This window comes from Macaca fascicularis, chromosome X, assembly GCF_037993035.2.
Source record: "Macaca fascicularis isolate 582-1 chromosome X, T2T-MFA8v1.1".
Classification (NCBI taxonomy): domain Eukaryota; kingdom Metazoa; phylum Chordata; class Mammalia; order Primates; family Cercopithecidae; genus Macaca; species Macaca fascicularis.
In genome coordinates this window covers 84,055,858-84,070,120 of record NC_088395.1, presented here as the reverse complement: position 1 = coordinate 84,070,120, position 14,263 = coordinate 84,055,858, and the positions used below count along the sequence as shown (strand labels likewise).

Here is a 14,263-nt window from a genome sequence, read left to right as displayed (position 1 = left end):
CAGTATTATACAGTAAAACTATTTTAAGCATTTAGTCTTTTTCCTTTGTGATTCTTCATAATCTGCAATTATCTACTTTAGGTTTCCTGTATATTATGTACAGTTTGTATCACCTCCTTTGTTTTCTTTCTGTCTCTCTTGTGCATGAAAGTGAAGTCTTAGACTGAACTCTGCATTGGTTTAAGTTGTCTTTACCTATATATGAGTTGAAGGATTAGTGTTGAGACACTGTATCCTACTAGTGCAGCCTGTATGTCTAGGAGCTTAAAAACTGGGACCAAATATCTGCCTATTTGAAATAGCAGATACTGTGAAGAGAGAACAAGGTAGTGGCTTTAAATATTTGGCATTTGGGAGTTGTGGAGCAAAGTAGTTAACTGTCTGTAAGGAGAAGAGAGTTGTGGGGGCTAACTAGGTTAGTGATCCTGTGATCAAATAAACTTGGCTGGTCTCAGGCCTACAGCTGAAATAACTTGGTGATTAATTATTTTAATTTTATTTTTTATAATTTCAACTTTTATTTTCAGGGGTACATATGCTAGTTGGTTAACATGGGTATATTGCATGATGCTTAGCTTTGGGGTGTGATTGATTCCATCCCCAGGTACTGAACATAGTACTCAGTAGTTAGTTTTTCAGTCTTTGCCCCCTTTCTCTCCCCCCACTCTAGTAGTCCTCTATGTCTGTCGCTCTCCTCTTTATATCCATGTGTACCCAGTGTTTAGCTCTTACTTATATGTAAGAACATGCAGTATTTGGCTTTCTGTTTCTGTGTTAATGCACTTAGTATATAATGGCCTCCAGCTGCATCCTTGTTGCTGCAAAGGATATGATTTTGTTCTTTTTTGTGGCTGTGTATATTCCATGGTTTATATGTACCACATTTTCTTTATCCAATCCACTGTTGATGGGCACCTAGGTTGATTCCATGTTTTTGCTATTGTAAATAGTGCTGTATATGAGTGCATGTGTCTTTTTGGTAGATTTATTTTCCTTTTGTTTTATACTTGTAATGAGATTGCTGGGTCAAATTGCAGTTCTGTTTTAAGTTCTTTGAGAAATCTCTAAACTGCCTTCCATAGGTGATTAACTAATTTACATTCCCAACAACATAAATGTTCCCTTTTCTTTGCCCCTTCTCCAGCATCTGCTGTTTTTTGACTTTTTAATAATAGCTATTCTGACTGGTGTGAGATCGTATCTCATTGTGGTTTGGATTTGCATTTCTCCTGTGATTAATGATGATGAGCATTTTTTCATGTTTGTTGGCTGCTTGTGTGTTCTCTTTTGAGAAGTATCTGTTCTTGTCTTTTGCCCACTTTTTAATGGAGTTATTTGTTTTTTTGCTGTTGAATTAAGTTCCTTATAGATTCTGGATATTAGACCATTGTTGGATACATAGTTTATGAGTATTTTCTCTCATTCTGTAGGTTGTCTGTTTACTCTGTTGATAGTTTTTTTTGTTATTTTGTGTTTTTTTGTTTGTTTTTTGTTTTTGCTGTGCAGAAGCTCTTTAGTTTAATTAGGTCCTAGTTGTCACTTTTTGTTTCTATTGCAATTGTTTTTGAGAAATTAGTCATAAATTCTTTATAACTTGGTGATTTCTTTATAAACATTTCTCTCTTCAGTACCTCCATGTAATAGACAGATGGCAGTCTAACAGTAGACTCTGACTTCTCTTAAGAAATCAGGGGAATAGTGAAAATTAAACTACAAAATTTCTCTTCTCATTCTTCTCTTCTGTTACCCCATAAAAGCAGTTTACTATCAGTGTTCATCTTCTGGATAGATATAAAGAATATTTTTATCAGAATAATACATTATTATAGTGTAATTTAAGGCAGTGAGAGGTTCCTGTATCTCCTTCACTGCTGCCCCAATCTGCCTTTTCCACATAAATTCCTCAGTCTCTCATATCATAGTTAAAAATATATAAAGTTTACATATTCCTGGAAATTATTTTCTTAAAATACTCTTGTTGAATTTTTTTCTCATAACTTATGGCTAGGAGGAGCAGAAGAGTAGATCAGTCAGTGTGCATTGTCCTGTGCTATAAATGGGTTACGTAAGAGTATACTGAGATTTTTTTTTTTTAAGTGTACTGAGATGTTGATCCTTCATCACTTGGGAGTACAATTGGAATCTGAGGCAGCTGGTTTGCCTCCATAAATGAGTAGTCTCTTCTATTTTTCCTGGTCTACTATATAAGCATTAACAGTTTTTTACATATGCCATAATGTGAATGGGTTGGAAAGCACTGAGGGCAGAATGTAGGAGGCTACATGTCATGAGCCCGAAAACATGCAGGGAAGGCCATCAGTTCCAAAAGACAAATTTTGACCACTTGTCTAGGATTTTTGTTTCATTTTAGTTGTGTGCAATCAAATATAAGTCATTTGTATATGGATATATTTTATATATTTTTGTAGCTTATGTACCTGTATAGTATATTAGAAGCATTCTCCAGAACTAATAGATAATAAGAATTTATTTTTTTCTTTGCATCTGAGTTAACTCCATATAAAACGGAGTGTATCATAATGTATGGACATACATAGCTGGTACTGTATAACTTTTAAAAAATTACTTTCTTACAGTAAATATAAGAAAACCTGAATAAGAAGTATTAAGGGGCTAGTCTGCCTCCTTAGCGCAGTAGACAGCACGTCGGTCTCATAATCTGAGGGAAGTATTAAGGGGCTGACAATGTTGTACCTGGAATTTGAAATGGATATTAAATAATTAACTAGCTATAATTGTGCTACAATATGATTTTTGCCACATATTTTATTTTCACGTCAAAGAGTTACTGTTTGCTTTAATCCTTTTGTAGTAGCTTTCTCATTTTTCTGAGAAGCAGCATCTTGAATGAGTCATTTAAGTTTAGCTTACATCATCCCTATTTCTGTGTTTTAAATGTTTTATTAGAAGGAGAGTTTGTGATCACGAAATGACTATGTAAATTACTTCAAAGTGTAGATTTATTATTAAGTATTTTTAGAGTAAGCTTCATTGGTAAGCATTTGCATTTTAAAACATATGTAATTAATTGCATAGATATAAACTTTTGTGACAGAATCCTTGTATATGATGTAGAGCCATAATATTAGTACTAATATACCATATTTATTCACTCAACAGATATTTATAAAGTGCTTACTATATGCCCAGACATAAGGAGGGAACTGATAAGCCTAAATGGTAAATTGAAGAAGGTATGCTATGGAAATCCTAGGGAGATGCTAGTCTTGAGACTAGCAGCTTTGATTTTCATTTATCCAGGGACAGAATTTGAGGCTTCGAGCCCTCTGTAAGTTGGAGAGTTCTGTGACCCCTTCTCAAAGCCGAATCCCTTTAAAGTTTACAATCCCATGGACAATCCAGGGAGTTGACACGGAAGTTTATCTATTTCAGCCAGGGCTCTTGGTTGGGAAAAATAGTTTCATTGAATTTACGGTCATGACCTTCACCTCACATACTTTATGGTTTGAATTTATGTTACTCATATATTCTTAAAAAATCCTAAGCTGAAATATTAACTTCACAAGTAATTCTGAGTTGGTGATTCCCTAGAGACCTGGTAGAAGCAAATGTAGAATCACTCTGGAATAATATGACATTAACTAGGGCTACCCAGAAATTTCACAAATTGTAGCTACACCTGTGAAAATAACCTTAGGAAAAGCTAGGAACAGAAAGTATTAGTAGTCAACCTGAGGAAAGTTAGCATACAAAATAAATGGCATGATTAGATTCTCAAGAACTTCTGATGATAGAAGTATTTGATAAAGACTATACATATGTCTAAAATGGTATTTTTAAAATTCCAATCATAACTTTATGCCAGAAAATTTAAAACTTAAAATACACAGTATTTAAGAAAAATATACTCAGCAATTAGCATTCATTGCAGTCATTTCATATCAGCCAAAAACAAGAAACAATCTAGATGTCTATGAGGAGAACTAATAAATGATAGTGTATTCATGCAGTGGAATACTGCATGGTAGTTAGAATGATTGAACGGGAACTCCATGACAAGCATGAGTAAGTCTTGCTTTGAGTGAAAAAGTAATTTGTAGGATTTTACAAACAGTATAGCCATTTGTATAGTTTAGTGATACACATGCAGTAAAAAACATAAAACACACGCAAAAAAGGGTAAATATATAATTTAGGGGTTTAGTTACCTATTGGAAAAGAAGGAAGGAAAGAGAATGGGATCATGTAGGATCTTATATTAGGCTTCGGATTATTAGGCTTCAGCTTCATCCGAATTTTTAACAGTGTTAAAATTTGATGAAGATGGAATGTGGAAGCACATTTGTTTCTTATCTCTTAAATACTTTTCTGAGTATTTAAATTTTTGTAACAAAAATATATTTTAAAATACTTTGTATTAAAAAGCAATTGGGAAAGTGTATAAACATGCTAAACCTGCATATTTCTTATTTTGAATCAAACTATGTTGAAATCTTTTAATACATTATTTTATGCTACTTTCTCCTTCCACCTTTCATAGTCAAAGTTTGTGGGGAAAATATATAAGAACAAAATCATTTACTATGATATACTGATTCTGGGGTCAATTCTTGTTGGCGGTTTCCAGATCCTAGTAGCACAGTGAAATGTTTTCTACCCCCGAGGTCTTTTCTGTCGTGATGACTGAGCCTTTCCATCTCTGTTGATTGCTGTCTCATGGAGTATGTTTGGGGGCGTTTTACTCTCTTAGGGCCTGGTGGGAGGGGGTGGTTTCTCATCTCTTTGGGTCTCTGTCTTTCTGAACTCTACTCCTACCACGAGGGTTTGTCTCTTACACTTGCACTCTCTCAGAGTCAATCTCTTGCTTGTTCTCTTGTTTGGCATCTCCTTCCTTTCCCTTTTTCTATCTAGAGCTCACTCTTCTGGGATAGTCTCTGTCTTTCTGTGCTGTATGTGTGTGTGTGCCTGCCTGTGTCTTTTTTCCCTCCCCTCTCCCAAGTCCCCATCAGTTTCTTACTCTCCCCATGGGTAGGTCTTTTTCTGTCTCTCTTGCTCTCTTTCCATTTCTTTTCTAATTTACCTACTTATGTTCCATTTGTCTTATTTAGGTAAAGCTACTTCCTCTTCTAATCCAAGCAGCCCAGCTCCAGACTGGTACAAAGATTTTGTTACAGATGCTGATGCTGAGGTTTTAGAGCATTCTGGAAAAATGGTACTTCTCTTTGAAATTCTTCGAATGGCAGAGGAAATTGGGGATAAAGTGTAAGTGCTTTACCGTATTTATTATATAAATGAATCTTTTGATAATGTTTTTATTGCTTAAACAATGTATTTGAACAAATCTGTTGCTTTTCCTTCCTTCCTAAAGATGTGATTTATTTGATCATTGTAGTGCTAGGCCAATACAAGCAACTATCTTTTTTGTAAGCCACTAGTTTTGATTGCATATTCAGGTTATTTCTTCAGTGTAAATTTTTGCTTCTAGCTATTTCAACTTGAACTTATTTCCTTGGGTAGAGCTCTTAGTTGAAATTTGTGTTTCTCCGTCTTCAAAATCATTTTTCGGTTTATGTAGTGTGGCTTCTACCCTGTTGCTGTACTGAGATTTCCCCCTGTAAAGTCACTAGTGACCTTCTAATCCTCAAATCCAGTGGACATCTCTCAGGCTGTATTTTATTTCACCTGCTTGATTATTCTTTATTCTTCTTCTTCTTTTTTTTTTTTTTTTTCTCTTCATCATGAGACAGAGTCTTGCTCTGTTGCCCAGGCTGGAGTACAGCGGCACAGTCACGGCTTACTGCAGTCTTGACCTCCCAGGCTCAGGTGATCCTTCCACCTCAGCCTCTCCAGTAGCTGGGACCACAGGCACATGCCACCATACCCAGCTAGTTTTTTTATTTTTAGCAGGGACAGGGTTTCACTGTGTTGCCCAGGCTGGTCTTGACCTCTTGAGCTCAAGTAATCTGCGTGCCTCAGCCTCCCAAAGTGCTGGGATTACACGTGTGAGCCACCACACCCAGCCCAATTATTCTTTCTTTATCATTTATTCTTAGTTTTTTGTTCCACTTCTAACATTTTTGCCCATTCTCTTCTTTGTATCTTCACCCCCCTTTGAGACGGAGTTTTGCTGTTGTTGCCCAGGCTGGAGTGCAATGGTGCGATCTCGGCTCACCGCAACCTCCACCTCCCAGGTTCAAGTGATTCTCCTGCCTCAGCCTCCTGAGTAGCTGGGATTACACGCACGCACCACCATGCCCAGCTAATTTTATTTTTAGTAGAGACAGGGTTCCTTCTTGTTGGTCAGGCTGGTCTCGAACTCCTGACCTCAGGTGATCCGCCTGCCTCAGCCTCCCAAAGTGCTGGGATTACAGGCATGAGCCACCACGCCTGGCCTCCAAAAACATATTTTTAAAGTTTTGAACCAGACTTATTGTCTAGGCTGCTAGGTCCCAACATCTGATTATAAATGATTTTTAAAAGGTATCTGAGATGCTTTTTGTTTTTTTGGTTTTTTTTTTTTTTTTTTTTTGAGACAAAGTTTTGCTCTTGTTATCCAGGCTGGAGTGCAGCAGTGCAATCTCAGCTCACTGAAATCACCTCCGTTTCCTGGGTTCAAGTGATTCTCCAGCCTTGCCTCCTGAGTAGCTGGGATTACAAGCACACACCATCATGCCCAGCTAATTTTGTATTTTTAATAGAGACATGGTTTCACCATGTTGGCCCGGCTGGTCTTGAACTCCTGACCTCAGGTGATCCACCTGCCTCAGCCTCCCAAAATGCTGGGATTACAGGTATGAGCCACTGCGCTCAGCTTGAGATGCTTTTAATAAAATTTTTAAATAAGGCTAAAATAATCTTTTATGTTTAAAAAAAATCTCAAAATATGGTCTCAGAAACAAAAGAGTTCTTCATGCTGTCTGCAACTGGAAAAGGTTGATAGAACCATTCGTATAGACATTTAATCCTAACAACTTTTTTCCTTTTTCACCGTAAGACTTCTCTGAGTTCAGTGGTTCCCAGAACCAGCCTTAATTACTAACTGACTAAAATCAACCTGTTTCCAGTATAGAAACCCAGATTACAGATTAATTCCAATTTAATAATTAGTATTTCTAAGACTTTAAGTTTCTCACTTACAGGAACTTTCAAGAACTTAATTTGTAGCTTAGAAAGAATTGATTCAATTATGTTTTTGATTTTGGGAAAGATAAACTACTGAGGGGTCAAAGCATAGGCCTTGGTCATTTGAGCTGAGCACTAGGAATCAATTCATTTTCTTACCAGCATTCTAGACGTAGTTAACTGGGAGATACTAGACTCCGACAATGTGGAGCTCAGGAAGTCATACAATAGAAAACACTTATGTGGTTAACTCCAACAGCTGTTTCATAGGTTCAATTTTCTGTTCTACTAATTCTGAAGATATGTAGCAGGGAATGTTGAAGGATCTTCAGGAGTCATAAGCACCTTCATCTCCTGTAGTATAGCTTTTAGAATAAAAATAAAACTTAAAGCATACTTGCCACAGGTATATTGTTTCTTGTATACTGATCTACTTTCTTTGCATATATAAAGGACAATAGAAGACCTCTTATATTCTTTTTCGAGATTTTTTTCTTTTCTAGTATATAAGTATGTTATAAATTCTCACCAGTGGGTTAGACTAGAATAATAATTTTAAAACTATTTCTCAGAGCCCCTGCAAATTGATGACCAAGAGGAGAGGGTAAGGGCACAGTAACATTTTTCCTCCTTCTCCCACAATGCCTAAAACAGCTTGCTTTTATAATTTATTTTATTTGAACTCTACACAAAACTTGATGTGAACAAATAGTTTTCATGGCTAAAAAGGAGTTAGAAAATTACTAGGGCAGAGAATCAGGAATTTGCAGACATATTTGAAATGTGATGACAAAGTGTTATAGAATGCATGTAATTTTAAATTACTAAAATACTTGTAATAGGAAAACTTTTTACATTCTCTAAACAGTGTCTTTTGTAGAGCAGAAGTTTTAAATTTTGATGAAGTCTAATTTATCAACTTTTAAAGCAATCATACTTTGTGTCATGTGTAAATAATTTTTTGCCTAACCCATGTTATGAAGATTTTCTTCTGTGTTCTTCTAAACTTTGTTTTTACAGTTAGATTTATGCTCCATTTTAAGTTATTTTTTGCAAAAAGTATGCAGTTTAGGTTGAAGTTCGCTTTTTTTCATGTGGATGTTCAGTTTTACCAAGACCTTTTTTTTTTTTTTTTTTCTTTGAGACAGAGTCTCGCTTTGTCGCCCAGGCTGGAGTGCAGTGGCGCAATCTTGGCTCACTGCAAGGTCTGCCTCCTGGGTTCACGCCATTCTCCTGCCTCAGCCTCCCGAGTAGCTGGGACTACAGGCGCCCACCACCACGCCCAGCTAATTTTTTTGCATTTTTAGTAGAGACGGGGTTTCACCTCGTTAGCCAGGATGGTCTTGATGTCCTGACCTTGTGATCCACCCGCCTCAGCCTCCCGAAGTGCTGGGATTGTAAAAGCGTGAGCCACCGCGCCCGGCTACCAAGACCATTGTTTAAAACACTATCGTTTTACCATTGAAATGCCTGGGCCCTACAATTAATTATACTATGTGGCTCTCTATCTGGATTCTATTCCGTTCTATTGATCTGTGCCTGTCCCTTTACCGGTACTGCACTGTCTTGGTTACTGTAACTTTGTAAGTATTGAAATCATGAAGAGTCAGCCCTCCAATTTTGTTTTTCTTTTTCAGAATTGTCTTCCCTCCTCTGATGTGGCATTCTCATATACATTTTACAATCACCATGTAATGTCTACAAAAAAATCCTGCTGGAATTTTTGTTACAATTGTGTTAAATTTGTAGATTGATTTAGGAAGAAGTGATATCTTTACTAGGAATCTTCTAATCCATAAACACTAATGTGTTTTTTTAGCCTTGTTTTCAGCCAGTCCCTCATATCTCTGGACTTGATTGAAGATTTTCTTGAATTAGCTAGTAGAGAGAAGACAGAAGATAAAGATAAACCCCTTATTTATAAAGGTGAGCTACAAATATTTCTGTATCGTAATTTTTAAAATACTGATTTAAACATACTATACAAACATTTTAACAACAAAAGAAACAAAACTACCCAGAGTCTCACAACACTAACATATCAACATTTTTTTGCAATGTCTCTTTGTCCTTATCCATATATATGTGTAGCGTTTTTCAAAATAAAATTGTATTGTCTATATTTGAGGTTTACAACATGGTGTTATGGGATACATATAGATAGTATAATGGTTACTGTAGTGAAGCAAATGAACATATCTATCATCTCTCATAGTTTTTTTGATGACAAGAGCAGCTAATATCAACTTAAGAAAAATTCCTAATACAGTAGTCTTTGATGTTGAAATTGTAGGATAAATTAAAATTTTTTGGTTTCTAAAGCAGTTTTTTTGAGAGATAATTCACATCCTGTACAATTCACCCATTTAAAGTGTGGAACTCAATGGTTTTAATATATTTATTCACAGAGATGTGCAAACATCACTAGAGTCAGTTTTTGAACATTTTAATCACTACCAAATAAAACTCTGTACCCTTTAACTAGTACTCCCCTACCTAGCCCAAAACTGCCTCACATAAGCAACCACTAATCTCCTTTATGTTTCTAATAGATTGATATATTCTGGACCAGTCGTATAAATGGAAACATGTAATATGTGGTCTTGATAGATATTAGGGTTGTTCTCACCTTTCAGCTGTTGTGAATAGTACTGTTGTGTACATTTGTTATACAAGTTTTCATTTATTTAAATAAATGGTGATACCAAACTTTTCTACACTGCGTGTACTATTTCAGTCCTACCAGCAATGTACAAGCCTTTCAGTTTCTCCACATTCTTATCAACACTTGTTATTTTTCATTTTTGTTTTTATTATAACCATCCTAATGATTGTGAAGTGATATCTTATGATTTTAATTTTCATTTCTCTAATGACTAATAATGTTAAACATCTTTTAATGTACTTGTTGGCTATTTCTTTATCTTCTTTGGAAAAAATAGATATACAGATCCTTTGCCCATTTTTGAATTGGATTGTTTATCTTTTTGTTGTTGAAATGTAAGTGTTTTAAAACATATTCTACATACTAGGCCCTTATATATATGATTTGCAAATATTTTCTCTCATTCTATGGGTTGTCTTTTGCTTTCATTAAAAAAAAAAAGTTCCTGTGATCTGTATCACTTTCTTTTATTTATTTATTTTTAATTTTTTGTAGAGATGAGGTCTCCCTCTATTTGCCCAGACTGGTCTTAAACTCCTGGGCTCAAGCAGTCCTCCCTCGTTGGCCTCCCACAGTGCTAGGATTACAGGTGTGAGCCACCATACCTGGCCATCTGTTGATTTCTTGAGTGTGTCCTCTGATGCACAAAAATATTTTATTTTGTTGACCTCCAATTTATTTTTTCTTTTGTTGCTTGTGCTTTTAGTGTCGTATCTAAGAAACCATTTCGAAATAAAAAGTTGTGAAGATTTAACCCCTGTGTTTGCTTAAAAGAGTTTTATAGTTTTAGTGCTTGCACTTAGGTCGTTGATCCATTTTGAGTTAATTTTTATGCATGATATGAGGTAAAGGCTCAACTTCAATCTTTTGCTGTGGTTATCCATTTGTCCCAGGACTGTTTGTTGAAAAAAATATTCTTTCTTTATTGAATGGCTTTTGTCACTCTCATTAAAAAGGAATTGATGGGCCGGGCGCGGTGGCTCAAGCCTGTAATCCCAGCACTTTGGGAGGCCGAGACGGGCGGATCACGAGGTCAGGAGATCGAGACCATCCTGGCTAACACAGTGAAACCCCGTCTCTACTAAAAATACAAAAACTTAGCCGGGCGAGGTGGCGGGCGCCTGTAGTCCCAGCTACTCGGGAGGCTGAGGCAGGAGAATGGCGTGAACCCGGGAGGCGGAGCTTGCAGTGAGCTGAGATCAGGCCACTGCACTCCAGCCTGGGTGACAGAGCAAGACTCCGTCTCAAAAAAAAAAAAAAAAAAAAAAAAAAAGGAATTGATGATGGAGATACGTATTTGTTTCCTAACCCTCAATTCTATTCCATTGATCTATATGTCAGTCCCTGTGCTAATACTGCACTATTTCATTACCATCGCTTTGAAAGTAATGTTGAAATTGGAAAGTGTGGCTATTCCAGATCTCTTGGAATTCCACATCAACCTTAGAATCCCCTATAAATTTCTACAAAGAAGTCAGCTTAGATGCTAATAGGGATTGTGTTGAATGTATGGTAATTTTAGGAAGTACTGCCATCTTAATAATATTATGTCTTATCCATGAATATAGGGTGTTTTGCCATTTATTTAGGTCTTTTATTTATTTCACCAATATTTTATATTTTGCAGAGTATACATTTTACACTTTTGTTAAATGTATTTGTACATATTTTATTTCTGAGGCTGAGTGAAATTTGTTCTTAGTGAATTCTTTAGGATTTTTGTATACAAGATCATGTCATCTGCAATTACAGATAATTTCCTTTCTCATCTGAATGCCTTTTATTTGTTCACTTATCCAGTTGCCCTGGTTAAAACCTCAAGTACAATGTTGAGTTAAAGTGGCAAGAGCTGACATCCTTGTCTTGTCTCTAATCATAGTGTGAAGGAATCCAGTTTTTCAATATTTTGTATGATGTTAGTTTCATAGATACTGTTAAGTTGAGGAAATAGTCTTCTCTTTCTAGTTTGTTGAATGTGTTTATCATGAAAGAGTGTGACATACTATCTTGATTTCTCTGCAGCTATTGAGATGATCATGTCATGGTTTTTTTTCCCCCATTCTATTAACATAGTGTATTACTTTGATTTTCAGATGTTAAACCAACCTTTCATACCTGGGATAAATCCCACTTGTCATGGTGTATAATTCTTTTTATATGGTCCTGGATTCAGTTTGCTATTGTTTTTTGTTGTTGGCAATGGAATGTTTTAATTGGCTTTTTTTATTTGTACTGATTATGAAAGTATTATTATATCTTGCATATATAATATTGACTGTATAATATTCTATCATATGGCTGTACATAACTTGCTTAATCATTTGATTGCTTTTTCTAATTTTTCAACTTTTTTTTTTTTTTTTTAAGAGACAGGGTCTCACTCTGTCACCCAAGCTGAAGTGCAGTCAAGCAGTCTTGGCTCACTGCAGCCTCTGCCTCCTGGGTTCAAGTGATTCTTGTGCCTCAGCCTCCTGAGTAGCTGGGATTACAGGTGTGTGCCACCACGCCTGGCTAATTTTTGTATTTTTTGTAGAGATGGGGTTTTTGCCGTGTTGGCCAGGTCTTGAACTCCTGGCCTCAAGTGATCCGCCCACCTTGGCCTCTTAAAGCACTGGAATTACAGGCATGAGCTACCACATCTGGCCTAATTTTTTAACATTTTAAATTTTTATACATAAATTTATATCTGCGTTTTAAACTTTTTTGCTTAAGATAGATTCCTAAGAGGAGAAATCATTTACCAACAGGTATGATCTTTTTTAGGCCTTTTGAAACATTGTCAACTTACTTTCCAGAACAGTTGGATTAGTACTCCTAGTAGCAATCCTTGAATGATCACTACACCGTTGCCATAATAACTAAAACCTTTCTTAATAGGTGAATAATGATATCTTGTATTTGTTTTAATTTGCATTTATTTTATAACCAGTAACATAGATTGTCTGCTAATCTCTTCTTGCTTTTACTGCTGACTGATGACTATGTTTCTGTCTGCCTGCAATGCTCTCTCCACCCACACTATCTTCTTCACCTGATTAATTCCTATCCATTCTTCATCTTTCATGTCCAGTGAGACTCCTCAGTACCGACTTTCCTCCTCCTGACTCCAATAATATGTCTGATTTTTTCCTTGTAATTTTTGTGGGTACATGGTAGGTGTTACGTATTCATGGGTTACATGAGATATTTTGATATATGCATGCAATGGATAATAATTACATCAGGGTAAATGGGATATCTGTCATTTCAAACATCCTTTGTGATACAGAAAATCCAATTATACTCTTTTAGTTATTTAAAAATATACAATTAAATTATTTTTGACAGTAGTCACCCTGTTATGCTAACAAATACTAATTCTTATTCATTCCAACTATATATTTGTACCTGTTAACCATCCGTACTTCCACCCCAACCACCCACTACCCTTCCCAGCCTGTGGTAACCATCCTTCTACTCTATATCTCCATGAGTTCAATTATTTTTATTTTTAGATCCCACAAATAAATGACAACATACAAAGTTTGTCTTTCTCTGCCTGGCTTATTTCACTTAATGACCTCCAGTTCATCCATGTTGTTGTAAATGGCAGGATCTTTCTCTTTTATGGCTATATACTACTCCATTGTATGTATCACATTTTCCTTATCCATTCATCTGTTGATGGACACTTAGGTTGTCTCCAAGTCTTGGCTGTTGTGAATAGTGCTACAATAAACATGAAAGTGCAGATATGTCTTCGATATACCAATTTCCATTATTTTGGGTATATACCTAGGAGTGGGATTGCTGGATTCTTTTTTTTTTTTTTGGTTGGGGGAGACAAGGCCTTGCTCTGTCACCTAGGCTGGAGTACAGTGGTGTGATCTTGGCTCACTGCAACCTCCACCTCCTGAGTTCAAGGGATTCTCCCACCTCAGCCTCCCCAGTAGCTGGGACTACAGGCGTGCACTACCATGCCCAGCTAATTTTTGTATTTTTTGGTAGAGACAGGGTTTCACCATGTTGGCCAGGCTGGTCTCAAACTCCTGACCTCAGGTTATCTGCCTGCCTTGGCCTCCCAAAGTGCTAGGATTACAGAAGTGAGCCACTGCGTCTGACCGGGATTGGTAGATTCTATGGTAGCTCTGTTTTTAATTTTTTGAGGAACCTCTGAACTGTTCTTCATAGTGGTTTTACTAATTTATATTCCCACCAACAGTGTACAAGAGTTACCTTTTCTCCAAGTCCTCTCTAGTATTTGTTACTCCCTGACTTTTGGATAAAAGCCAAGTTAACTGGGGTGGGAAGATATCTCATAGTTTGATTTGCATTTTTCTGATGATAAATGATGTTCAGCACCTTTTCCTGTACCTGTTTGCCATTGGTATGCCTTCTTTTGAGAAATGACTATTATTTTGTCGATTTTAAAACCAGATTATTAGATTTTTTTTCCTGTAGAGTTATTTGAGTTCTTTATACCGGTTATTAATTGCTTGTCAGATGGGTAGTTTG

At 36.2% G+C, this 14,263-nt stretch overlaps 1 protein-coding gene across 33 annotated transcripts in view; it reads left to right on the top strand.

The window, feature by feature from the left end:
* The window catches only part of ATRX (ATRX chromatin remodeler), a 284,343-nt gene that overhangs the window by 190,454 nt on the left and 79,626 nt on the right, over nt 1–14,263 (top strand). For all 33 annotated transcript variants that reach the window (XM_074030193.1, XM_074030191.1, XM_074030181.1 and 30 more), the window contains 2 exons: nt 5,091–5,244; nt 8,924–9,030. In XM_074030193.1, coding sequence (XP_073886294.1) covers nt 5,091–5,244; nt 8,924–9,030 — 261 coding nt within the window. The remainder of the gene's footprint in view (nt 1–5,090; nt 5,245–8,923; nt 9,031–14,263) is intronic.